Source organism: Triticum urartu, chromosome 5A (genome assembly GCF_056163025.1).
Source record: "Triticum urartu cultivar PI428250 chromosome 5A, HENAU_Tu73, whole genome shotgun sequence".
Classification (NCBI taxonomy): Eukaryota; Viridiplantae; Streptophyta; class Magnoliopsida; order Poales; family Poaceae; genus Triticum; species Triticum urartu.
Window position 1 is genome coordinate 513758205 of NC_141877.1, and position 24842 is coordinate 513783046.

Consider the following 24842-nt stretch of genomic DNA (forward strand, 5'->3'; position numbering starts at 1 on the left):
TTCATGCCAGATAGAAATATCCTTGAAGGGGCTGTCGTCTTGCATGAAACGCTCCATGAGATTCACTCAAAAAAACTAGATGGCGTTGTTTTTAAAGTGGATTTTGAAAAGCATACGATAAAGTTAAATGGCCTTTCCTTCAATAGGCTTTGCGTATGAAAGGATTTGACACAGCCTGGAGAAAACAGATTGAATCCTTTACGAAAAAAGGGAGTGTAGGGATTAAAGTGAATGACGATATAGGTCACTATTTCCAGACACACAAAGGGTTAAGGCAAGGAGATCCCATGTCACCGATCCTATTCAACATAGTGGTTGATATGCTGACTATTTTAATAGGACGGTCTAACGATGCGGGGCAGGTACGTGGCCTTGTTCCACATCTAGTTGATGGCGGTATCTCCATCCTTCAGTATGCTGATGATACTATCATCTTTATGGAGCATGACTTGGCGAAAGCGAGAAACATGAAGCTTGTGTTATGCTTATTTGAACAATTGTCCGGGCTCAAAATTAACTTCCACAAGAGCGAATTGTTCTTTTTTTGGGAGAGCTAATGATGACCAGGAGGCGTATAAAAAATTGTTCGAATGTGAATTGGGCACGTTACCGTTCACGTATTTAGGTATACCCATTCATCATCGTAAGCTGACTAACAAAGAGTGGAAATGCATCGAGGATCATTTTGAGAAGAAACTGAGCTGTTGGAAAGGGAAGCTTATGTCATATGGAGGGCGATTAATTTTGATTAATTCGGTCCTCACCAGTATGCATATGTTTCTCCTATCCTTTTTTGAGGTCCCGGTGGGTGTCAGGAAGAGGCTAGACTTCTATCGATCTCGTTTCTTTTGGCAGAGTGATGAGCTTAAACGAAAGTATCAGCTTGCTAAATGGGATATAATCTGTAGGCCGAAGGACCAAGGGGGTCTAGGTATTGAAAATCTGGAAGTCAAAAACAGATGTCTCCTTAGCAAGTGGTTGTTTAAAATTTCGTCCGAGACGGAGGATACTTGGGCTCAGATTTTGCGAAATAAGTATCTTCAATCTAAAACCTTGGCCCAGGTGACAGTGAGGCCGACTGACTCACCATTTTGAAAAGGCTTGATGAGAGTCAAGCCACTCTTTTTCAACAGGACAAGGTTCTTAGTCGGCAATGGAGCTAATACGAGGTTCTGGGAGGATTCGTGGCTTGGGGAGACTCCCCTTGCACTTCAATATCCTACTCTGTACAACGTTGTTCAACGTAGAGAAGCTTACGTTGCAACAGTTCTACAATCCACTCCCCTCAATATTATTTTTCGGAGGACACTAGTTGGAAATCGTTGGGAGGCCTGGCTTCATCTTGTAAGACGTTTGATGGATGTCCAGCTGTCTCAGCAGCCAGATCAGTTGTATTGGAAACTAACTAAGAACGGTGTGTTCTCGGTCAAATCCATGTATGTGGACGTCATAAATTCTAGCGCCATTCCTTCATCGAAGCACGTTTGGAAAGTAAAGGTACCTTTGCGAATCAAAGTGTTTATGTGGTTCGTGCATAAACAAGTTATTTTGACTAAGGATAATCTGGCAAAACGCAATTGGGTGGGTTCTGCTAGATGTAGTTTTTGTGACCATAACGAAACTATCAAACACCTCTTTCTTGATTGTCCGCTGGCTAAGATTCTATGGCGGTCGGTTCATATTGCTTTTAATATTAATCCGCCTACTTCCATCAACATGTTATTTGGAACACAGCTTGATGGGGTTGCCTCCGATACAGTGAAGCACATTCGTATTGGCGTTTGTGCTTTATTATGGGCGGTCTGGAACTGCAGAAATGATTTGGTTTTTAACAGATCAACGAACATTCACTTTTTGCAGGTTATCTTCCGGGCCACAACGTTGATCCGTATGTGGTCGCTACTCACTCCGACGGAGGCCAGAGAGCGTTTGGTTACTGATTCTACCCGATGGGAGATGGTAGCTCGGGATATTTTCTATCGGTTTGGATGACGGTCATGCAATAGGATAGGCATGTAGTGCTCCTATTTTTATTTGCCAGCCGGTTGTGGCTTTCTGTTTAGCTCTTATGATCGTTTGTTTTATTTTTTACTTCGAGACTTGGAGACTTGTTGCTGGTTTTTTTAATAATATGAGCCGTATGCATTTTTCTGATGCAGAGACTGGGGTAAAACCCCTTTTCGAAAAAAAAACGAAACTTGGACCAATAAAAACCAGGTTAATATTCAATTTATATGATGTGAAATCAAAATTATATATAAGTATGTGATTGGTACTATTGGTATTATTGACACAAATTCGTGCAGGGAGAAAGTGATAAGAGGCTCTCTCGGTAACTTCTACTATTGTATTGCTAACTATACAGGGAAAAGTGCAAGCAAAGGCCGGGCTCCATAGAGTCCTTTATTTTTTTCCGGAGAAAATACATTTTCTATACCTAAAGAAATTCTGATATAGTCGTAGTATACATGTATAAAATTTCATGAACATACATATTCATATGTGATCTAAACAAAAAAGACAAATACTTAAAATAGGTTTTTTGTTTGTTGTATTTGCGTCAGATATTTGTCTTTTTTGTGTAGCATGCAAATAATCAAATTAGTTGATAATTTTGTACAAACTTGAAGAATATACAGATGACATTGATTGAGACTTCTATTATTTTTCCGAAAAACAAGCTCCATGTAGCTCGGTCTTTGCAACGTCACTCTCTAACTAAAGTTGCTTCCACCTTGGAATTAGCCAATTTCACTTGATAACAGTGAATTCGAATTTGACTCTTTTTTTAATATTTTATTGTCGGTAGCCTGACGATGAAAATTGGCTGGAAATCTTGTGGTGCTGAAAAACAAGGGCAAGAAATATACAAGTGAAATCATGATTATAAATAAGTATGTTATTGGTATTATTGACACAACTTCGTGCATGGAGAAAGTGATAAGAGGCTCTCAGTAACTTCAACTATTATATTGCTAATTAGAGTTGCTTCCAACTTTGGATTTAGCCAATTTTCGCTTCATAGCAGTGAATTCGAATTTGACTATCTTTATTTAATATTTTATGATGGGTAGTTTTGCAATGAAAATTGGGTGAGAATCCTACGGCGCTGCAAAACATTGTCAAGAAATAAATAAGTGAGTCAAGCACCCAACGGGCAAGGCGCCAACACCACCAGCACACACACACAGCAAAAAGATCAACAATTTTTTTTGGTGGTTTCCTAATCCTATAGGATTCAAGAGGACACATCATTCCGATTCTATATTCCTGCATTTTGAGAATCATGCGAATCAAAGAAGCACCCCTAATTTTGTCGAGATATAATTGCTAATAATGTCATTGTCTGACATAATGGCTAGCAATGTTATTATCTCCTACCTTACGTGCCCGGAAATGACGTATTTTGTGTAGTTAAGACAAATCTTGGACCATATATTATGTTTTTGGTACTACTGTCAACACTAATTTGCTGCATGGAGAAAGTGATAAGAGGCTCAACTATTATACTCCGTATTTGCTAAATTAGAGTTGCTTCCGCCTTTGGAATTAGCCAATTTCGCTTTATAGCAGTGGAGTTCGAATTTCACCAAATATCTTCCTTTCAATATTTTACTACCGAAGCAAAGGGCGAGAAATTAGAAAAACAAGTGAGCGGAGCACCCAACGGGGGAGGCGCGTTCGGCCGGACGCCAACACCTCCGGCACAGGCAGCAAACGGATCGACAGGAGAGAGAGAGAGGAGGGAGGGTGGGACGGGAGTGGGAGCACGACAGTGATCACCTCGGCTCCATTAGAAAACTCCGCCCGAGGAGCACATCGCTGCGGCAGGAGGAAGAACAAAGAGTAAACAAAGAGACAAGCAAGCAAGCAGATCCACTGCGACAGTGGCTGCTGCGGGGCACTGTATTTTACTACTCCTGGTAGGAGATTTGAATCGAGTCCAGGTCCAACACTGACAGGAGCCTGCCCGAGAGAGAAGCCGGCCACGGCAAGACACCAACCCCACCTCCCCCTCTCTCGCCTCACCTTTCAAACCACTCCACTCCGCCGCAACCCTCCATCTTTCCCGGCGCCGGCGTCACGCTTCCTCTCGAGCTACCGTTGCGGCGGCCATGGCTGACAAGCCCCCCGTCGTCGTCGTCGTCGTCGTCGTCTTCCTCCCGCTGCTCGGCCTCTGCTCCTGCGCCAATGTGAGCCGTCCGTTCAAGCTTCACCATGGTGTTCGGTGGCGGCGCATAGCCTGCCATGGCTGCGTGTTTACTCATTTCTTGGCCTGCCGATCTGCAGGTGCACATTGTGTACATGGGGGAGCTGCACCCGGAGCTGCACCCGGAGCTGGTCCGGGACTCGCACCACGGCATGCTCGCCGCCGTCCTCGGCAGGTGAGCTCATCTTCATCCATGGTCGCTAATTACTTTGGAGCGCGCCTCAAGAACTCAAGAGCTGGCTGTGATTTCGCAGCAAGCAGGCGGCCGAGGACGCCATCCTCTACAGCTACAGGCACGGCTTCTCCGGCTTCGCCGCCGTGCTCACCAACGCGCAGGCGGCGCAGCTCTCCGGTGAGCGGCCGGGCATGCACATCTTGCCGTTGTTCATAACAAATTAATTGCTCTGCTAACTGTTTCTCCTTTTGCTCTGGTTATTAAATCAAAAAGATTGGCCTGGGGTTGTGCGGGTGGTTCGGAACCGGGTGCTTGACCTGCACACCACCAGGAGCTGGGACTTCATGCGGGTGAACCCGTCGCCGTCCGGCGGGAGCGGAATCCTCTCCGGCAGCAAGTTCGGGGAGGACTCCATCATCGGTGTGCTAGACACAGGTGAGGCTGCAGTTCTTCAGTTGCAGCAGAAATCAGAACTGACACTGACACTGCAATGTGATGACTGAGGTTTTTCTTGGGATCTTAACTTTTCAGGGATATGGCCGGAGTCAGCCAGCTTTAGAGACGATGGCATCGGCGAGGTTCCGCGGAGGTGGAAAGGGCAATGCGTCGCCGGAGAAAGGTTCAATGCTTCCAACTGCAACAGGTTAGCATGCCTGCTCTTTTCTTTCAGCTCTTGCTTACCTTTTGCTTGTGAGAATGTACCATCCTGGTGGTGACTTCAGATTCATGATAGGATAGGAAAATAATAGGCGCGAAGTGGTTCGTCAAAGGGTACCAAGCCGAGTACGGGAAGATGAACACGACTGACATCCACGAGTACATGTCGGCAAGGGACGCTGTCGGGCATGGGACGCACACGGCATCCACTGCTGCTGGCGCTCTAGTGCCCGACGCCAGCTTCCGGGGGCTTGCCAGTGGTGTGGCGAGGGGAGGGGCACCAAGGGCTAGGTTGGCTGTTTACAAGGTGTGCTGGGCTACTGGTGATTGTACCTCTGCAGACATCCTTGCTGCCTTCGATGCTGCCATACATGACGGTGTCGATGTGCTCTCGGTTTCCCTCGGCCAAGCACCACCTCTCCCTGCTTATGTTGATGATGTCCTGGCCATTGGATCGTTCCACGCAGTCGTGAGAGGGATCACGGTGGTCTGTTCTGCAGGAAACTCCGGTCCTTATTCAGAGACAGTGATCAACTCTGCACCATGGGTTCTAACCGTTGCTGCGGGCACCATTGATCGGACTTTCCTCGCAAAGATCACCCTGGGCAACAATAGTACTTATGTGGTAAGAGTTTCATCTGAATTATCGGTTTGAATTTATGGTTTCAAACTGTTGATATATCCCTGTCTGCTTCTGGCATTCTCATGTACCATGGTTGCAGGGCCAAACAATGTATTCTGGGAAGCATGCCGCGACAAGCATGCGTATAGTATATGCTGAAGACGTTTCATCTGATAATGCTGATGATACTGATGCAAGGTAAGCTTCGTCATCCTTGTTCGGTTCTTTATCGATCCTAAAATACACTCCCTTTTTCTTTTTGGCTAATGCCTCTGCAGAAGTTGCACTGCAGGATCTTTGAATGCTACTCTAGTAAAAGGAAATGTGGTGCTCTGCTTCCAAACAAGAGGACAGCGAGCATCCCAGGTGGCAGTAGAGACCGTAAAAAAGGCCCGTGGTGTAGGAGTCATCTTCGCGCAGTTTTTAACCAAAGATATAGCATCTGCTTTTGATATTCCCCTTATTCAAGTAGACTATCAAGTTGGAACAGCCATACTTGCATATACTACTAGCACGAGGTACATAAAACAGTATTGTATATGATTCCGTAGTTGCGAAAAAACTGAATTTATGATGTTCTAGTGTCTGTTGAGCCATGTTGAGATTTGTTTTTCTACATAAACAGAAACCCAACGGTTCAGTTTGGCTCCGCAAAAACAATTCTTGGAGAACTGATAGGCCCTGAAGTTGCATACTTCTCATCTAGGGGCCCAAGTTCTCTGACTCCATCAATTCTGAAGGTAATTACATCCCACAGCTGACCACCCAAGTTTGTCCTTAATGCATTCTACTAAGCTTAAACTCCAAATAAACACGCTTCTTCTCTTGCCATCTAACTTCTGCAGCCAGACATAACTGCCCCGGGTGTAAACATTTTGGCTTCATGGTCACCTTCTGTAGCCTTATCATCGGCCATGGGATCTGTGAATTTCAAGATTGATTCTGGAACTTCAATGTCGTGCCCGCACATTTCAGGCGTGGCCGCTCTTCTCAAATCAATGCATCCTAATTGGAGCCCAGCTGCAGTAAAATCGGCAATGGTCACAACAGGTAATGGTCATATGCTTCACCTTGTCACACATATTCTCCCCCTAACTAACAGGTATACACCTTTGTAGCCAATGTCCGTGACGAGTATGGATTCGAGATGGTATCTGAAGCAGCGCCCTACAAGCAGGCGAATCCCTTCGACTATGGAGGTGGCCATGTGGATCCAAATAGGGCTGCACACCCTGGTCTTGTGTACGACATGAGACCATCTGATTACGTGCGCTTCCTTTGCTCCATGGGCTACAACAACTCAGCCATCGCCTCCATGGTTCAGCAGCACACACCCTGTCAACATTCGCCAAAATCGCAGCTGAACCTGAACGTCCCATCCATCACCATTCCTGAACTGAGGGGCAAACTGTCGGTGTCGAGAACGGTCACCAATGTCGGCCCAGTCACGTCCAAGTACAGAGCCCGTGTGGAAGCACCTCCAGGGGTGAACGTCACCGTGAACCCCTCGCTCCTGACCTTCAACTCGACAGTCAACAGGTTAACATTCAAGGTGGCATTCCAGGCCAAACTGAAGGTTCAGGGGAGGTACACCTTCGGCAGCCTGACATGGGAGGACGGCACACACACGGTGAGGATCCCTTTGGTGGTTCGGACGATGATCAATAGGTTCTATGTGAACGCATGAATAAGTAACACCTTTGTAGTGTGTACCGGTGTCGTCGTCGGTCATGAGAACAAATGATGTAACAAACTCGCTAATCTCTCCTGATTCTAATAGCATTGGTGATTGGTTGGGGCTTCTTGGCTAGAGTTTTACTATAGTGAAATAATATTTTGTCGCACCAAATTTGGCCAATTTCAGCAGTATCTGCAACATGAATTGAAGAGTCGCAATAGAAAAGAACTTCTATTTGATAACCAGGAGCATCTTTGGCGACACAAAATTGACCAATTTTAGCAGCAAGTATGTGTAAACATGAATTGAACTGCTGCAGAAAGGAACTTGTATTCATAATCAGGGGCATCTTTGGTCACACAAAGAATGATGAGCAGCAAGTACAAATTGCAGCATACACGGTGAGAATACAATGGATGTTTAGCTGTAATGCTGTGAGTAATGCTGACATATCTTACACGACCAAGAATCCAATTTGTGAACAGGAGAGGTCAAAGCATACACATACGGGTCCTGAATCCTGGGGTCTCACGATTTGATCTTCTTCTCGTCGGCGGAGGCCTTGTCGCCGCTGGGATCAGCGGCGGAGGAGTGAGCGGCGAGGGCCTTCTGGTAGTCCTGGAGCTCGTCGTAGTAGATGTCCCAGACGCAGCGGACGCAGCCGCTGCCGCAGCAGTCGCCGGGGAGCGGCTTCTCGGGCGGCTCCGGGGCCGGGGTCGCCGGCGCGTCGGTCTTCTTGGCGTCGGCCATGGTGGGCGCCGTAGGGAGGCGGCGGGATAGGTGGATGAGAGGGCGCCCCGGCGCGGGGAAGAGAGGCGGGATCGGAGAGGCCGGGCCGCGGAGGACGGCGCCCAGCATGCGGGCGGGGGGAAGGGGAAAGCGATGGGAAGTCGTTTCCCGATTGGTTGGCTGGAGTTTAGAGGGAGGACGAGTCCAACTGGCGCAAGCGATCGAGCGGAGGGAACACACACCGCGGCGCGTCGTGTTTGGCGAAAACTCTTAAAAAGCACTGCCATGGACAAAAAAAATTACGAAGGAATTAGATGTGCTCTAGTTATTGCACATCTAAATGAGTGAATCAAGTATAAAAAAAAGAAAAAAAATATTCACACGAATCTCGATGTAAGATCAATGATATATGACTTAGATATCTAGGCGTGCTTTAGCAAAACTGTTTTAAATACGACCAAAGAAACATTGTTTGGCACATGACGCAACCAACAAGCGGTGCTATCTCGTAACGCCGTAGATTAGCAAGGTAATGAGAAAATCTATTTTGATAGCGTGCAATTTTCAACGAAATAAATTGACGGTTCTCCAAGATGCTTTTGATCTTCAACACCAAGTGTCCATAAGAGGAACGCTCCATGACTGGTTGGTTAGCGCAGCGACGTAGTAGAATTGTTCGATTAGATCATGAAGCTCTGATTGTTGTAGGCTTAGTGCATTCCTTTCCGTCATCACACTAGGTTTGGTTTCGAGGGCATTATTGCAATGAAACTAAAATTTGTAAGCCAAAATGGTTACAACCCCTCTGAATCTCTAAGCACCATTCCAGTACCCGCTTTACCAGTTTCTTTCACGAACGACCCGTCAACCGAGAGCGCCACCTAGTTAGGAGGTGGCGGAGGCCATGTGGGGCTCTACTTAGGCTGCTTCGAAGGATCACTGCAAGTGGATACTTCGATAGATGCCTTTCCTTTTATTGTACTTTTAATAGACTGCTTCTCTTTGTGAGCCGAGGAGGAAAAGTAGCTGCATAGGTAATCTCACCTCAGTGTCAAGAAGCATATAATTACGGAGACACCATATCCTCCAATCAACTTGATGATTTTTTTGCAATAAAGCCCCCCTCCTGCACCCCTGAACTTTTATTAAGCCAAGGCAGAAACCATCATCAGACAAAGCTTAACCTCAGTGCGGGCCAAATGTAGCTGCAGCAGAATAACACGGTTTTAAACTTCGCCCTTACAAACAAACATGAAAACACTCAACATGATACATTGATGATCAACAAAACAAGCTATCGAGCACCACTACAGGTCACCAGACGAAGCAATCCTAAGCAGCTCACCTCGCCAATGATCGAGCAGCCTTAAGCATCAAAGAAGAAGAGCATCGTGATTGTCTGAACACAAGATCTTCCATTGCCTGACCACAAGCCGGCCAAATCTAGGATGCATTGCATGCTTCACCACTTTCACCCCTAGAACACAGTCATTTTGCAAAAGCCATAAGCCCCACAAGGTAGCTGAGGAAACCAAGTTAAGAACTTCATTTTTTATGCTTCCAGAAAGGAATCAGAGAAGTGAAAGAACTGGGCATAGAAATGCAAACACACCCAACAATGACAGACCCAATTTCCTTTGCAACAATGCAATCAAAGAATAAAATGTTGTATGGTTTCAATCTCACTATAGAAAACACAAGAGGTGTCATCCACATGCCTCCTCTTAGCAAGATTATCCCAAGTTAAGCTCTTATTGTTAAAATAAGCCAAAGAAACACCTGGATGTTAGGTGGAGCTTTAATTCTCAGAGGAGACCCCCCAAAGTTCACCATCTTGTAAAGGGATTTAACAAAGTATTTACGAGAAGGTTCCAACATCCAAACTGGTTGATCTTTACTATCAAAAAAATTAAACATCTTAAGCATATGAACTAATTCAAACCATCTAGACAAAGTAAACTCACCCACACATCTCCTAAATGTAAGATGAAGGGTCTCCCCATCCCAGACTTGTTCAATAGTACCATCTTGTATGTTGGCAGATCTCAAAGTGATCCCAAAAAAGGTTTTGAGGGAGCAATCCCCTATCCAAATGTCATGTCGGAAGGCCACATACCGCCCATCCCCAGGAAACCATTTATAAAAGGTTTTTGCAGCATTAAAAGCCTAAGAAATACTTTTCCAGAAGGGAGAACCCATCCCAGGTTTATCCCAAAAAATTAGGTTTGTTAGTAGCATATTTAAAGCAAAGGAGCTTTTTCCAGTCACTGTCTCTCTCATCATAAAACCTCTTACTCCAAGAGGCAAGCAAAGCCAAATTGAAATCCCTAAGATTAGTACTCCCATCCACCAAATCTTTTCTTCCTCGAGATAAGCCCCCAATTAGGCAAATAATACTTGTGTTCATCTCCCGAGTTGCCCTAGAAAAAGTGAGGCATTCGAGAACTAATGGCTTCAATAGGCCACTTGGGAAATTTCATAACAGACATTAAATAAGTAGGGATATTGGCAATACAGGTAGTAAGCAAAAAAAGTGTGCCCCTATAAAACAGATTCCTACCCAGCCAGCCAGAGATATTTTTGATGATCCTGTCAATTAGGCTGGAGGTCTTCCCTCCTAAGTTTTTTGAAGTGTAAAGGAACACCCAGATATTTGAAAGGGAAATCCCCTATCATAAGAACTGGGCAAAACATTTAGAAATTTCCTCATCCATATGGATAGTATGGAGATCACTCTATTAATGAAAGTTAACTTTTAAACCAGAGAGCTTTTCAAAGCAGGTCAGAGCCCACTTCAGGTTCCTAGCATGTTCCAAGAAGCATCTAGGAAGAGGATGGCGTCATCAACATATTGTAGGCTAACACCAACACTAGGGCCAACATTTGGAAGGAGACTAACAATCAACCCACGATGAACAACTTTGGATAACATCTTAGAGAAGACATTGGCCACCAAATTGAAAATTAAAGGAGAGAGCGGGTCACCTTGTTTTAACCCCCCCCCCCCCCACACACACACAAAATGAGGATAATTAGTCTCATTAATCATAACACAAAAGGAGCTTTGGTGGAGAGAGCTACAAATCCGCCCTATCCACTTACTCACAAAGCCATTAAAGCTAAGCATTTCCACAAGGAAATCCCAGCTTACCCTACCATAGGCTTTCTCATAGTCTAACTTAAGAACCATACCACTCACACGAGCCTTATGAATCTCATGAATGACCTCATGATCTGTTGGGGATCATTGCATGGAAAACAAAAAAATTCTACGCACACACAATGATCTACCCATGGAGATGCATAGCAACGAGGGGAGAGTATGTCTATGTACCCTCATAGACCGTAAGCGGAAGCGTTTCACAACATGGTTGATGTATTCGAACTTCTTTGTGCTTCAACCGATCAAGTACCGAACGCACGACACCTCCGCGTTCAGCACACGTTCAACTCGATGACGTCCTCGCCTTCTCGATCTAGCAAGAGAGGCGAAGTAGTAGATGAGTTCCGGCAGCACGACGACGTGGTGACGGTGTTGGTGAAGAACAATCTCCGCAGGGCTTCGCTAAGCACAACGGAAACTAAGACGGAGGATAAACTAGAGGGATGGAGTTGCCGGCACACGGCTTGGTGTATCTTGATGTGTCCCGGGTGCTAGCCCTACCCCTCTATTTATATGTTCAGCCCTGGGGTCGAAACTTGGAGTAAAAGCCTCCTCAAAGTCGGTTTTGCCCGCAAGAAAGAGTCCTTCTTGGACTTCCAGGACCATATGCCACATTCCTTGGCGTCTGGCCCAGACGCCATGGGCCTTGGCGTCTGGCCTAGGGCCAGACGCCAGGATCCCCGGCGTTTGGCCCCTGGCCTCCGCAAAACTCCTTTTGCACCGACCTAAAGCCCCATGGGCTTTACCCCTTGGCCTAACCATATCATCATATATATCAATCTTTACCCATGAACCATTCCGGAGCTCCTTGTCATGTCCGTGATCTCATCCGGGACTTCAAACAACATTTGGTCAACAACATACATAACTCATATAATACTATATCGTCAAAACGTTAAGTGCGTGGACCCTACGAGTTCGAGAACTATGTAGACATGACCGAAGACACCTCTTTGGTCAAGAACCAATAGCGGAACCTGGATGCCCATATTGGCTCCCACATATTCCATGAAGATCTTTATCGGTCAAACCGTTTTGACAACATACGTAATTCCCTTTGTCTATCGGTATGTGCTACCTCCTAAGCTTGCGTTGGTTTTCCCTTGAAGAGGAAAGGGTGATGCAGCACAGTAGCGTAAGTATTTCCCTTAGTTTTTTAGAACCAAGGTATCAATCTAGTAGGAGACTACACGCAAGTCCCTCGTACCTGCACAAACAAATAAGAACCTCGCAACCAACGCGATAAAGGGGTTGTCAATCCCTTCACGGTCACTTACGAGAGTGAGATCTGATAAATATAATAAGATAAATATTTTTGGTATTTTTATGATATAGATTGGAAAATAAAGATTGCAAAATAAACAACGACAGAAATGGCTAGTTGACAGGAAACTAATATGATGTAAAGTAGATCCAGGGGTCATAGGTTTCACTAGTGGCTTCTCTCAAGATAGCAAGTATTATGGTGGGTGAACAAATTACTGCCGAGCAATTGATAGAAAAGTGCATAGTTATGATGATATCTAAGGCAATGATCATGAATATAGGCATCACGTCCGTGATAAGTAGACCGAAACGATTCTGCATGTACTACTATTACTCCACACATCGACCGCTATCCAGCATGCATCTAGAGTATTAAGTTCATAAGAACAGAGTAACGCATTAGGCAAGATGACATGATGTAGAGGGATAAACTCAAGCAATATGATATAAACCCCATCTTTTTATCCTCGATGGCAACAATACAATATGTGCCTTGCTGCCCCTGCTGTCATTGGGAAAGGACACCGCAAGATTGAACCCAAAGCTAAGCACTTCCTCCCATTGCAAGAAAGATCAATCTAATAGGCCAAACTAAACCGATAATTCGAAGAGACTTGCAAAGATATCAAATCATGCATATAAGAATTTAGAGAAAAATCAAATAATATTCATAGATAATCAAATCATAAACCCACAATTCATCGGATCTCGGCAAACACACCGCAAAAAGAGTTAAATCGAATAGATCTCCAAGACGATCAAGGAGAACTTTGTATTGAGATCCAAAGAGAGAGAAGAAGCCATCTAGCTAATAACTATGGACCCGAAGGTCTGTGGTAAACTACTCACACATCACCGGAGAGGCTATGGTGTTGATGTAGAAGCCCTCCGTGATCGATTCCCCCTCCGGCAGAGTGCCGGAAAAGGCCCCAAGATGGGATCTCACGGGTACAAAAGGTTGCGGCGGTAGAAATAGGGTTTCGTGGTGCTCCTGGATGTTTTCGGGGTATATGGGTATATATAGGAGGAAGACGTACGTCAGTGGAGCTGCGAGGGGCCCATGAGGGCGGGGGGCGCGCCTACCCCCCTGGGCACGCCTCCCTGCCTCGTGGCCTCCTCGCTTCTTTCTTGATGTCAACTCCAAGTCTCCTGGATCACGTTTGTTCCAAAAATAACTCTCCCGAAGGTTTCATTCCGTTTGGATTCCGTTTGATATTCCTTTTCTGCGAAACACTGAAATGGGCAAAAAAAACAATTTGCACTGGGCCTTTGGTTAGTAGGTTAGTCCAAAAAAAATATAAAAGGGTATATTAAAGCCCATTAAACATCCAAAACAGATAATATAATAGCATGGAACAATCAAAAATTATAGATACGTTGGAGACGTATCAAGCATCCCCAAGCTTAATTCCTGCTCGTCCTCGAGTAGGTAAATGATAAAAATAGAATTTTTGATGTGGAATGCTACCTAGCATAATTCTCAATGTAATTTTCTTTATTGTGGCATGAATGGTTAGCCGGATGTGTACCTCAGACTGGGTGAAGCCGAAAGCTAGTGTTCTTAAGGGAATATTCGGTCGGTGAAATAAAAGATGATATTTTTACTCATTTTATGCGCCCCCAGATGCTTTTTTTTGCGTCTCTTCACGCAGTCCGGACATGCACCTTAGGGCATGCCTCCCAGCGAAAGGAACCCTTAACGGAACTATTCTCTCTGGAAGATGTTTCTTACTAACCATGTAATATAACATAACTAGTTGGGCACTTGTCTGATAAAGCACTGATGACCCCTACGCCTGGTCTCCACGCATACCCCGGTTCTTATATAACCGCTAGGGTATTCGGACACACTCCGGACCGTCAGGTCCCGAGGTTGAAGCGAAAAGGTCGGCAACGACAAACGATCTACAATCCGGCTAGAAGGCATTACACATGTCAATTCAAAATTACACAGTCATTCTGACTGATTGTATTCCTCTTCTATACCATCTAACAGGCTGTCTAATTTATAGTCCTGCTGGGAATACTTCGCGGCCAACTCTACTTGGCCGTATACTAAGCTTACAGGGATCTCCTTCCCGTCAGGCCCCACTGGTCCGACCTCGGCCATGTGGTTTGGGTCAGACTTCGTAAAACGGGTCTTCACCATGGCCCAGGCCTCCCTAGCGCCTTGTCGGCAGGCCGATATCTTCCACAACCGGAAGCGCCGCCGAGCTCCCTTCAGCTTCTCCGCAAGCTCTCCAAGGCCCTCGGGCACGGAGTGGGCAGGCCATAAGGCTTGGGCAATACCCCGCATCGCCTGCCGAATTCGCTCGTGCAGTTGCAAGAGTTCGGGAAGAAGGTCACCCGTAGAACCGGGCATCTCCTCTGCAGGACGACCTGTGAGCATACCTACAGACATTACTCTGTTAGTCGACTTCCTCGCCGAACTTTTTTTTCGAAGTTCGTTCAAGCACTTACTAAAAATGCCACGTCGAATCCACTGATTCTCCTTCGTGGAGTCCGACAGCTAGCCACGAACATCTTTAAGTTCGACGTCCAGCTTGGTGTTGGCATCCTGAAGATCATTCTTCTGTCGCCTCACCTTTGTCAACATACTCTCACCGGCCTTTAGCCGGCGTAAGAGTTGTTGCTTGTCCGGATCGAGTCCGGCGCCATCTGCAATATGATTTGTCAGATTTGCACCCACACCACACAATACTAATCTTTCGAAGTGTATCTTACCTGAGGGGGTCTCTTTGGGCTCCCCTGCTGCGGCTAGTGCGGCCTCTAGTTGGGCCTTGCACTTTTCTAGCTCCTGGGACAGTACGGTATTCTTCTCTGTAAGAACCTGCATATTAAATGATCCTTAAATCAGTTGCTCTAACTGCTTCAAGTCTCGGGGGCTACTGGCATATATATGTTTAACCAAAATTTTCTTACCCGTATGTCTTTTACATACTGCCCCGTGGCTCTGGCTAAACCATTTTGAGCGGCACGGAGGTACGCATCTCCCGAATTAAAGGCACATAAAGCCTCTTGGGAGAAACAAGCGTCGCGTAGAATTGTCCGGCGACGCCTGTGGTTCATGGCACTCTCCACTTCAGAATTTGTGGCAGACAGGCTGTCCGCATCCTCTGTCAGAGGAGTGTTCGGTGTGCGCCTTGTGCTCGCCTCCGCTTCCTGGCCAGACGTTGGAGCCTGGCTGGTGGAGGTGCGATTGGCAACCTCTCCGGATGTAGTCCGGCGAGGTCTCTTCGTTCTAAAGATAGCACGAACGTTAATATGCCCTGACAGAATAACTCCAGGGAAACAGAGGGTGCACTATACCTTTGCGCCGGCATCTCAGTCCGGACTACATTCCTTTTTGCCCCACAGGGCCCTGCAGCCCCTCGTTGGCTAGCCGCCGTAGGTTCGGCCTCCTGCCTCAGAGATCTCCCCTGCAAAACACGGTTGTCGTCAGAAACACCGGGCTACGTAAGGGTGGAATATCTTTCAAGGGAATAAGACCCCGGTTTCTGTCACCTGGGAGGCCGGGATTAACCCTGGGTAATCCGCCGTAATGGCTACCAAGGTATTGTCCTTGCTTAGCTGATGGAACACCCCGTCGATAAGCTCCACCAATATGTCCAGATCCTCTTTGGAGTCCGAATTGAGGGACCGTTCTGGGTCCTCGGGCTATGGAGGGCGGCTGTTTATATCCTTTACCTCCTGTCGCAGTTCCTGCATTGAAGTCGTCAGACTACCTATCTAACCATGGGAGTATAAAACAAACGGGCAAGCGCAATTGTTCACTTACCCAACTTGGAGGATCGTACATACTAAATCCGGCCCGCGGGTTGACGCGGAGGAATTCCTCCTTTTCTCCCTTGTACAAAGAGGATAAGATCTTTACTAAGGCGGCGGCTGAGGCCGGCCCCTTACGACCGTAACGTGTGGCGTCATCCTCCCCGTTGAAATCCCACATGGGGTGGCCTCTATATTGAAGCGGCTGCACCCCCCGCATAATGCATGCGGCCATGACTTCAATCATGGTTAGTCCGGAATGAGCCAACAGTCTTATCCAGCCCATCAGGTAAAGGACGTCTCTATCGCTTTCTCTCTGAGAGCTCCGCGGACGCCAGCTCAAGTGTTTCTTCAATGGAGCACTGTTGAACTCAGGGAGACCGACCCGGATAGGGTCCGGTAGCGGGACGTCATCTATGTAAAACCATTTCGAAGGCTAGTCCTCAGACGCCTTCTTTGGGGTTCCGGATAGGTATCCGGTCCCGGCGATGCGCCATACTTCGGCTCCGCCCACTTGGTATATAGACCCCTCTTGAGAACGGGGCACCAGGCAGAATAACCTCTTCCACAGCGCGAAATGAGCCTCAACGCCTAAAAATAGCTCGCAAAGGGCGACGAAACCCGCAATATGCAATATGGAGGCGGGCGTGAGATTGTGCAGCTGGAGGCCGTAGAACTCCAGAAGCCCGCGGAGAAATGGATGAATTGGAAATCCCAGTCCCCTTATTAGATAGGGGACGAGGCACACCTGCTCTCCTTTAGAAGGATTGGGGGTGCTCTCCGCTTGTTTTCCGCCATTGTAGGTGGCAAGACCGGCTCGGACCGGGACCATGTATGCCCGAGGGAGAAATCCCTTGGCCTAGAGCGACACTAACTCGCTATGCGGGATGGTGCAACTCTCCCAGTCCCCGGGTTTGGGACCGGAGGGGCGAGGGGAGGAGCTGCGACGGCTGGTCATGTTGGAATGGACCTTTGCTGGAAGTGCTCTGATGATAACTCACGGAAAGGAGAAGATGTGGTTTGGACCTAAATCCCCATCCCGCTAAATAGGCGGCTCGTTTGTACGGCTAGGGGTGTGGATGTCAAAACGCCCCGGCCTTTCGCATTCGTTTGACACGTGAAAGATGGCCATTATTGGGCGTGGGAGCCTAGGAGCACTACATTACAAAAATCGGACATTATTCCTACAGGTACACAAGATTTGGAGAAGAACCCGCCTTGCAATGCCGAACAATCTACGCGCCGGACTCGTCGTCATTGAAGCCTAGTTCGGGGGCTACTGAGGGAGTCCTGGATTAGGGGGTGTTCGGGTAGCCGGACTATACCTTCAGCCGGACTCCAGGACTATGAAGATACAAGATTGAAGACTTCGTCCCGTGTCCGGATGGGACTTTCCTTGGCGTGGAAGGCAAGCTTGGCGATGCGGATATTCAAGATCTCCTATCATTGTAACCGACTCTATGTAACCCTAACCCTATCCGGTGTCTATATAAACCGGAGGGTTGTAGTCTGTAGGAAATCAACTCCATATACAACAATCATACCATAGGCTAGCTTCTAGGGTTTAGCCTCCTTGATCTCGTGGTAGATCTACTCTTGTACTACCCATATCATCAATATTAATCAAGCAGGACGTAGGGTTTTACCTCCATCAAGAGGGCCCGAACCTGGGTAAAACATCGTGTTCCCTGCCTCCTGTTACCATCCGGCCTAGACGCACAGTTCGGGACCCATTACCCGAGATCCACCGGTTTTGACACCGACACATACCAACAAAGCAATCATGTCTTCTGGAAATAACATAGCCAAAGAGAGTTATCCCTACAAAATCATATAGTCTGGTTGAAGGAAATATGCCCTAGAGGCAATAATAAAGTTGTTATTTATATTTCCTTATATCATGATAAATTTTTATTATTCATGCTAGAATTGTATTAACCGGAAACTTAGTACATGTGTGAATACATAGACAAACAGAGTGTCACTAGTTTGCCTCTACTTAACTAGCTCGTTGAATCAATGATGGTTATGTTTCCTAACCATAGACATGAGTTGTCATTTGGTTAACGCAATCACATCATTAGAGAATGATGTGATTGACTTGACCCATCCGTTAGCTTAGCACGATGATCGTTTAGTTTGTTGCTATTGCTTTGTCCATAACTATACATGTTCCTATGACTATGAGATCATGCAACTCCCGAATACCAGAGGAACACTTTGTGTGCTACCAAATGTCACAACGTAACTGGGTGATTATAAAGGTGCTATACAGGTGTCTCCGATGGTGTTTGTTGAGTTGGCATGGATCAAGATTAGGATTTGTCACTCCGATTGTTGGAGAGGTATATCTAGGCCCTCTCGGTAATGTACATCACTATAAGCCTTGCAAGCAATGTAGCTAAATAGTTAGTTACGGGATGTAGCATTACAGAATGAGTAAAGAGACTTGCCGGTAATGAGATTGAACTAGGTATTGAGATACCGACAATCGAATATCGGGCAAGTAACATACCGATGACAAAGGGAACAACGTATGTTGTTATGCGGTTTGACCGATAAAGATCTTCGTAGAATATGTAGGAGCCAATATGAACATCCAGGTTCCGCTATTGGTTATTGACCGGAGACGTGTCTCGATCATGTCTACATAGTTCTCGAACCCGTAGGGTCCGCACGCTTAACGTTCGGTGACGATCGGTATTATGAGTTTATGTGATTTGATGTACCAAAGGTAGTTCGGAGTCCCGCCTGAGATCGGGGACATGACAAGGAGTCTCGAAATGGTCGAGACGTAAAGATCGATATATTGGACGACTATATTCGGACATCGGAAAGGTTCCGAGTGATTCGGGTATTTTTCGGAGTTTCGGGGATTTACGTGAATACGGGGAAGAAGTATGGGGCCTCATGGGCCGAGTGATGGAAGAGAGGAGGCAGGGTGCGCGACCCCCCTAGCCCAAACCGAATTGGACTAGGGGGCCGGCCTCCCTTTCCTCCTTTCATCCCTCTCCTTCCTTCTCCCCTTCCCCCTTCCTTTCCTCCTCCTAGTAGGAGTAGGAAAGGGGAGTCCTACTCCTACTAGGAGGAGACTCCTCCTCCTGGCGCGCCCTACAGGGGACGGCCGACCTCCCCCTTGCTCCTTTATATATGGGGGCAGGGGGCACCCTAGAACACACAAGGTTATCAAAGATCCCTTAGCCGTGTGCGGTGCCCCCCTCCACCATAATCCACCTCGATCATATCGTAGCGTTGCTTAGGCGAAGCCCTGCGTCGGTAGCAACATCATCACCGTCATCACGCCCTCGTGCTGACGGAACTCACCCGTGAAGCTCTGCTAGATCGGAGTTCGTGCGATGTCATCGAGCTGAACGTGTGCTGAACTCAGAGGTGCCGTGCGTTCGGTACTTGGATCGATCAGATCATGAAGACGTTCGACTACATCAACCGTGTTCTCATAATGCTTCCGCTTACGGTCTACGAGGGTACGTGGATGACACTCTCCCCTCTCGTTGCTATGCATCATCATGATCTTGCGTGTGCGTAGGAATTTTTTTGAAATTACTATGTTCCCCAACACTGGCTATGCTCCATCTTCACCACACAAAATATTTAAATCATGCACAACCCCGATGACAAGCCAAGCAATTGTTTCATACTTTTTTATGTTCTCAAACTTTTTCAATCTTCACGCAATACATGAGCGTGAGCCATGGACATAGCACTATAGGTGGAATAGAATGGTGGTTGTGGAGAATACAAAAAGGAGAAGATAATCTCAAATTAACTAGGCATATCAATGTGAGTGAGTAGGAATTGCCATGCAACAGACGCACTAGAGCTATAAGTGTATGAAAGCTCAACAAAAGAACTAAGTGGGTGTGCATCCAACTTGCTTGCTCACGAAGACCTAGGGCATTTTGAGGAAGCCCATCATTGGAATATACAAGCCAAGTTCTATAATGTAAAATTCCCATTAGTATATGAAAGTGACAACATAGGAGACTCTATCATGAAGGTCATGGTGCTACTTTGAAGCACACGTGTGGTAAAAGGATAGTAACATTATCCCTCATCTCTTTTTCTCTCATTTTTTGGGCATTCTCTTTTTTTGGCCTTTCTCTTTTTTTTCGTCCGGAGTCTCATCCTGACTTGTGGGGGAATCGTAGTCTCCATCATCCTTTCCTCACTTGGGACAATGTTCTAACAATGATGATCATCACACTTTTATTTACTTACAACTCGAAAAATTACAACTCAATACTTAGAACAAAATATGACTCTATGTGAATGCCTCCGGCGGTGTACCGGGATGTGCAATGACTCATGAGTGACATGTATGAAAGAATTATAAAGGTGGCTTTGCCACAAATACGATGTCAACTACATGATCATGCAAAGCAATATGACAATGATGAAGCGTGTCATAACAAACGGAACGGTGGTAAGTTGCATGGCAATATATCTCGGAATGGCTATGGAAATGCCATAATAGGTAGGTATGGTGGCTGCTTTGAGGAAGGTATATGGTGGGTTTACGGTACCGGCGAAAGTTGCGCGGTACTAGAGAGGCTAGCAATGGTGGATGGGTGAGAGTGCGTATAATCCATGGACTCAACATTAGTCATAAAGAACTCACATACTTATTGCAAAAATCTATTAGTTATCGAAACAAAGTACTATGCGCATGCTCCTAGGGGGATAGATTGGTAGGAAAAGACCACCGCTCGTCCCCGACCGCCACTCATAAGGAAGACAATCGATAAATAAATCATGCTCCGACTTCTTCACATAACGGTTCACCATACGTGCATGCTACGGGAATCACAAACTTTAGAACAAGTATTTCTCAAATTTACAACTACTCAACTAGCATGACTCGAATATCACCATCTTCATATCTCAAAACAATCATCAACTATCAAACTTCTTATAGTATTCAATGCACTTTTTATGATAGTTTTTATTATACCCATCTTGGATGCCTATTATATTAGGACTAATTTTATAGCCAAAGCAAATTACCATGCTGTTCTAGAGGACTCTCAAAATGATATAAGTGAAGCATGAGAGATCAATAATTTCTATAAAATAAAACCACCACCGTGCTATTAAAGATATAAGTGAAGCACATAGAGCAAAATTATCTAGCTCAAAAGATATAAGTGAAGCACATAGAGTATTCTAATAAATTCCGATTCATGTGTGTCTCTCACAAAAGGTGTGTACAGCAAGGATGATTGTGGTAAAATAAAAAGCAAAGACTCAAATCATACAAGACGCTCCAAGCAAAACACATATCATGTGGTGAATAAAAATATAGCATCAAGTAAAGTTACCGATGGACGAAGACGGAAGAGGGGATGCCTTCCGGGGCATCCCCAAGCTTAGGATTTTGGTTGTCCTTGAATTTCACCTTGGGGTGCCTTGGGAATCCCCAAGCTTAGGCTCTTGCCACTCCTTATTCGAAAATCCATCAAATCTTTACCCAAAACTTGAAAACTTCACAACACAAAACTCAATAGAAAATCTCATGAGCTCCGTGAGTATAAGAAAACAAACCACCACTTCAAGGTACTATAATGAACTCATTCTTTATTTATATTGGTGTTAAAGCTATTGTATTCCAACTTCTCTATGGTGTTGGAAATATGCCCTAGAGGCAATAATAAAATGGTTATTATTATATTTCTTTGTTCATGATAATTGTCTATTGTTCATGCTATAATTGTGTTATCCGGAAATCGTAATACATGTGTGAATACATAGACCACAACACGTCCCTAGTGAGCCTCTAGTTGACTAGCTCGTTGATCAAAAGATAGTCATGGTTTCCTGACTGTGGACATTGGATGTCATTGATAACGGGATCACATCATTAGGAGAATGATGTGATGGACAAGACCCAATCCTAAGCATAGCTCAAAGATCGTGTAGTTCGTTTGCTGTAGCTTTTCTGAATGTCAAGTATCATTTCCTTAGACCATGAGATTGTGCAACTCCTAGACACCGTAGGAGTGCCTTGGGTGTGCCAAACGTCACAACGTAACTGGGTGACTATAAAGGTACATTACAGGTATCTCTGAAAGTGTCTGTTGGGTTGGCACGAATCGAGACTGGGATTTGTCACTCCGTATGACGGAGAGGTATCTCTGGGCCCACTCGGTAATGCATCATCATAATGAGCTCAATGTGATCAAGTGGTTGATCACGGGATCATGCATTACGGTACGAGTAAAGTGACTTGCCGGTAACGAGACTGAAAAAGGTATTGGGATATCGACGATCGAGTCTCGGGCAAGTAACGTACCGATTGACAAAGGGAATTGCATATGGATTGATTGAATCCTTGACATCGTGGTTCGTCCGATGAGATCATCGTGGAGCATGTGGGAGCCAACATGGGTATCCAGATCCCACTGTTGGTTATTGACCGAAGAGTCATCTCGGTCATGTCTGCATGTCTCCCGAACCCGTAGGGTCTACATACTTAAGGTTCGGTGACGCTAGGGTTGTTAGGAAGACTTGTATGTGATTACCGAATGTTGTTCGGAGTCCCGGATGAGATCCCTGACGTCACGAGGAGTTCCGGAATGGTCCGGAGGTAAAGATTTATATATGGGAAGTTGTCATACGGTCACCGGAAAGGTTCGGGGGCATATCGGTATTGTACCGGGGCCACCGGAGGGGTTCCGGGGGTCCACCGGGAGGGGCCACCTCTTCTGGAGGGCCTTATGGGCTGTATGGATAAGGAAACCAGCCCAAGTGGGCTGGGGCGCCACACCCCCCTAGGGCCCATGCGCCTAGGGTTGGGGGGAAACACTAAGGGGGGCACCCCTTGCTTGGGGGGCAAGCCCCCTCCCCTTGGCCGCCACCCCCCCTCTAGATCTCATCTAGAGGGGACCGGCCCCCTTCCCCCTTCTCCTATAAATAGAGGGGTGAGGGGAGGGCTGCATACAACAACATCCAAGGCGCAGCCCCTCCCCTCCCCAACACCTCTCCTCCTCCATAAGAGCTTGGCGAAGCCCTGCCGGGGTACTGCAGCTTCACCACCAACACGCCGTCGTGCTGCTGTTGGAGGCCTCTTCCTCAACCTCTCCCTCCTCCTTGCTGGATCAAGGCGTGGGAGACGTCCTCGCTCTGTACGTGTGTTGAACGCGGAGGTGCCGTCCGTTCGGCGCTAGGATCTTCGGTGATTTGGATCACGACGAGTACGACTCCATCAACCCCGTTCTCTTGAACGCTTTCGCTCGTGATCTACAAGGGTATGTAGATGCACTGCTCCCTCCCTCGTTGCTAGATGACTCCATAGATTGATCTTGGTGATGCGTAGAAAATTTTAAAATTCTGCTACGTTCCCCAACAGTGGCATCATGAGCTAGGTCTATGCGTAGTTACTATGCACGAGTAGAACACAAAGCGGTTGTGGGCGTCGATATTGTCAATTATCTTGCCGTTACTAGTCTTATCTTGATTCGGCGGCATTGTGGGATGAAGCGGCCCGGACCAACCTTACACGTACGCTTACGTGAGACCGGTTCCACCGACTGACATGCACTAGTTGCATAAGCATAATGTGGCTGGCGGGTGTCTGTCTCTGCCACTTTAGTCGGATCGGATTCGATGAACAGGGTCCTTATGAAGGGTAAATAGAAATTGGCAACTCACGTTGTGGTTTTGGCGTAGGTAAGAAACGTTCTTGCTAGAAACCTATAGCAGCCACGTAAAAACTTGCAACAACAACTAGAGGACATCTAACTTGTTTTTGCAGCAAGTGTTTTGTGATGTGATATGGCCAAAGGATGTGATGAATGATATATGTGATGTATGAGATGATCATGTTCTTGTAATAGGAATCACGACTTGCATGTCGATGAGTATGACAACCGGCAGGAGCCATAGGAGTTGTCTTTATTTATTTTTGACCTGCGTGTCAACATAAACGTCATGTAATTACTTTACTTTATTGCTAAAGCGTTAGCCATAGTAGTATAAGTAATAAATGACGAGACAACTTCAAGAAGACACGATGATGGAGATCATGATGATGGAGATCATGGTGTCATGCCGGTGACAACGATGATCATGGAGCCCCGAAGATGGAGATCAAAAGGAGCAAATGATATTGGCCATATCATGTCACTGTTTGATTGCATGTGATGTTTATCATGTTTTGCATCTTATTTGCTTAGAACGAGGTAGCTTAAATAAGATGATGCCTCGAAATAATTTCAAGAAAGTGTTCCCCCTAATTGTGCACCGTTGCGAAGGTTCGTTGTTTCGAAGCACCACGTGATGATCGGGTGTGATAGATTCTAACGTTCGAATACAACGGGTGTAAGCCAGATTTACACACGCAATACACTTAGGTTGACTTGACGAGCCTAGCATGTACAGACATGGCCTCGGAATATGGAAGACCAAAAGGTTGATCATGAGTCGTATAGAAGATACGATCAATATGAAGATGTTCACCGATGTTGACTAGTCCGTCTCACGTGATGATCGGACACGGCCTAGTTAACTCGGATCATGTTATACTTAGATGACCGGAGGGATGTCTATCTGAGTGGGAGT

At 46.2% G+C, this 24842-nt stretch overlaps 2 protein-coding genes across 3 annotated transcripts; one reads left to right on the top strand and one right to left on the bottom strand.

Moving 5' to 3' along the window:
- The first annotated feature begins 3735 nt into the window (after window positions 1-3735).
- On the top strand, window positions 3736-7468 carry LOC125510205 (subtilisin-like protease SBT3.6). 2 transcript variants are annotated; one of them, XM_048675304.2, is made up of 11 exons: window positions 3736-4193; window positions 4291-4385; window positions 4465-4562; window positions 4659-4820; window positions 4917-5028; window positions 5124-5667; window positions 5765-5862; window positions 5943-6182; window positions 6290-6404; window positions 6510-6714; window positions 6783-7468. In XM_048675304.2, the coding sequence occupies exons 1-11, from the start codon at window positions 4116-4118 to the stop codon at window positions 7349-7351; spliced, it is 2316 nt and encodes a 771-aa protein (XP_048531261.1). In that variant the 5' UTR covers window positions 3736-4115; the 3' UTR covers window positions 7352-7468. The 2 variants fall into 2 exon arrangements, with proteins under 2 accessions (XP_048531261.1, XP_048531262.1); XM_048675305.2 differs by lacking the exons at window positions 3736-4193; window positions 4291-4385; window positions 4465-4562 and having other exon boundaries at window positions 4682-4820; window positions 5119-5667.
- A 179-nt stretch (window positions 7469-7647) lies between these two features.
- LOC125510206 (oxidoreductase-like protein, amino-terminal protein) lies at window positions 7648-8304 on the bottom strand. The gene has a single exon (XM_048675306.2). The coding sequence runs from the start codon at window positions 8198-8200 to the stop codon at window positions 7871-7873; it is 330 nt and encodes a 109-aa protein (XP_048531263.1). The 5' UTR covers window positions 8201-8304; the 3' UTR covers window positions 7648-7870.
- Between the last annotated feature and the right edge of the window lie 16538 nt (window positions 8305-24842).

What these genes read in the sequence shown, in the direction of transcription:
- LOC125510205 (XM_048675304.2), top strand. Translation starts at nt 4,116, where the DNA reads ATGGCTGACAAGCCCCCCGTCGTCGTCGTCGTCGTCGTCGTCTTCCTC. An exon ending in GCATATACTACTAGCACGAG is followed by an intron (nt 6,183 to 6,289) that starts GTACATAAAACA and finishes CTACATAAACAG; the next exon opens with AAACCCAACGGTTCAGTTTG. An exon ending in TGACTCCATCAATTCTGAAG is followed by an intron (nt 6,405 to 6,509) that starts GTAATTACATCC and finishes TAACTTCTGCAG; the next exon opens with CCAGACATAACTGCCCCGGG.
- LOC125510206 (XM_048675306.2), bottom strand. Translation starts at nt 8,200, where the DNA reads ATGCTGGGCGCCGTCCTCCGCGGCCCGGCCTCTCCGATCCCGCCTCTC.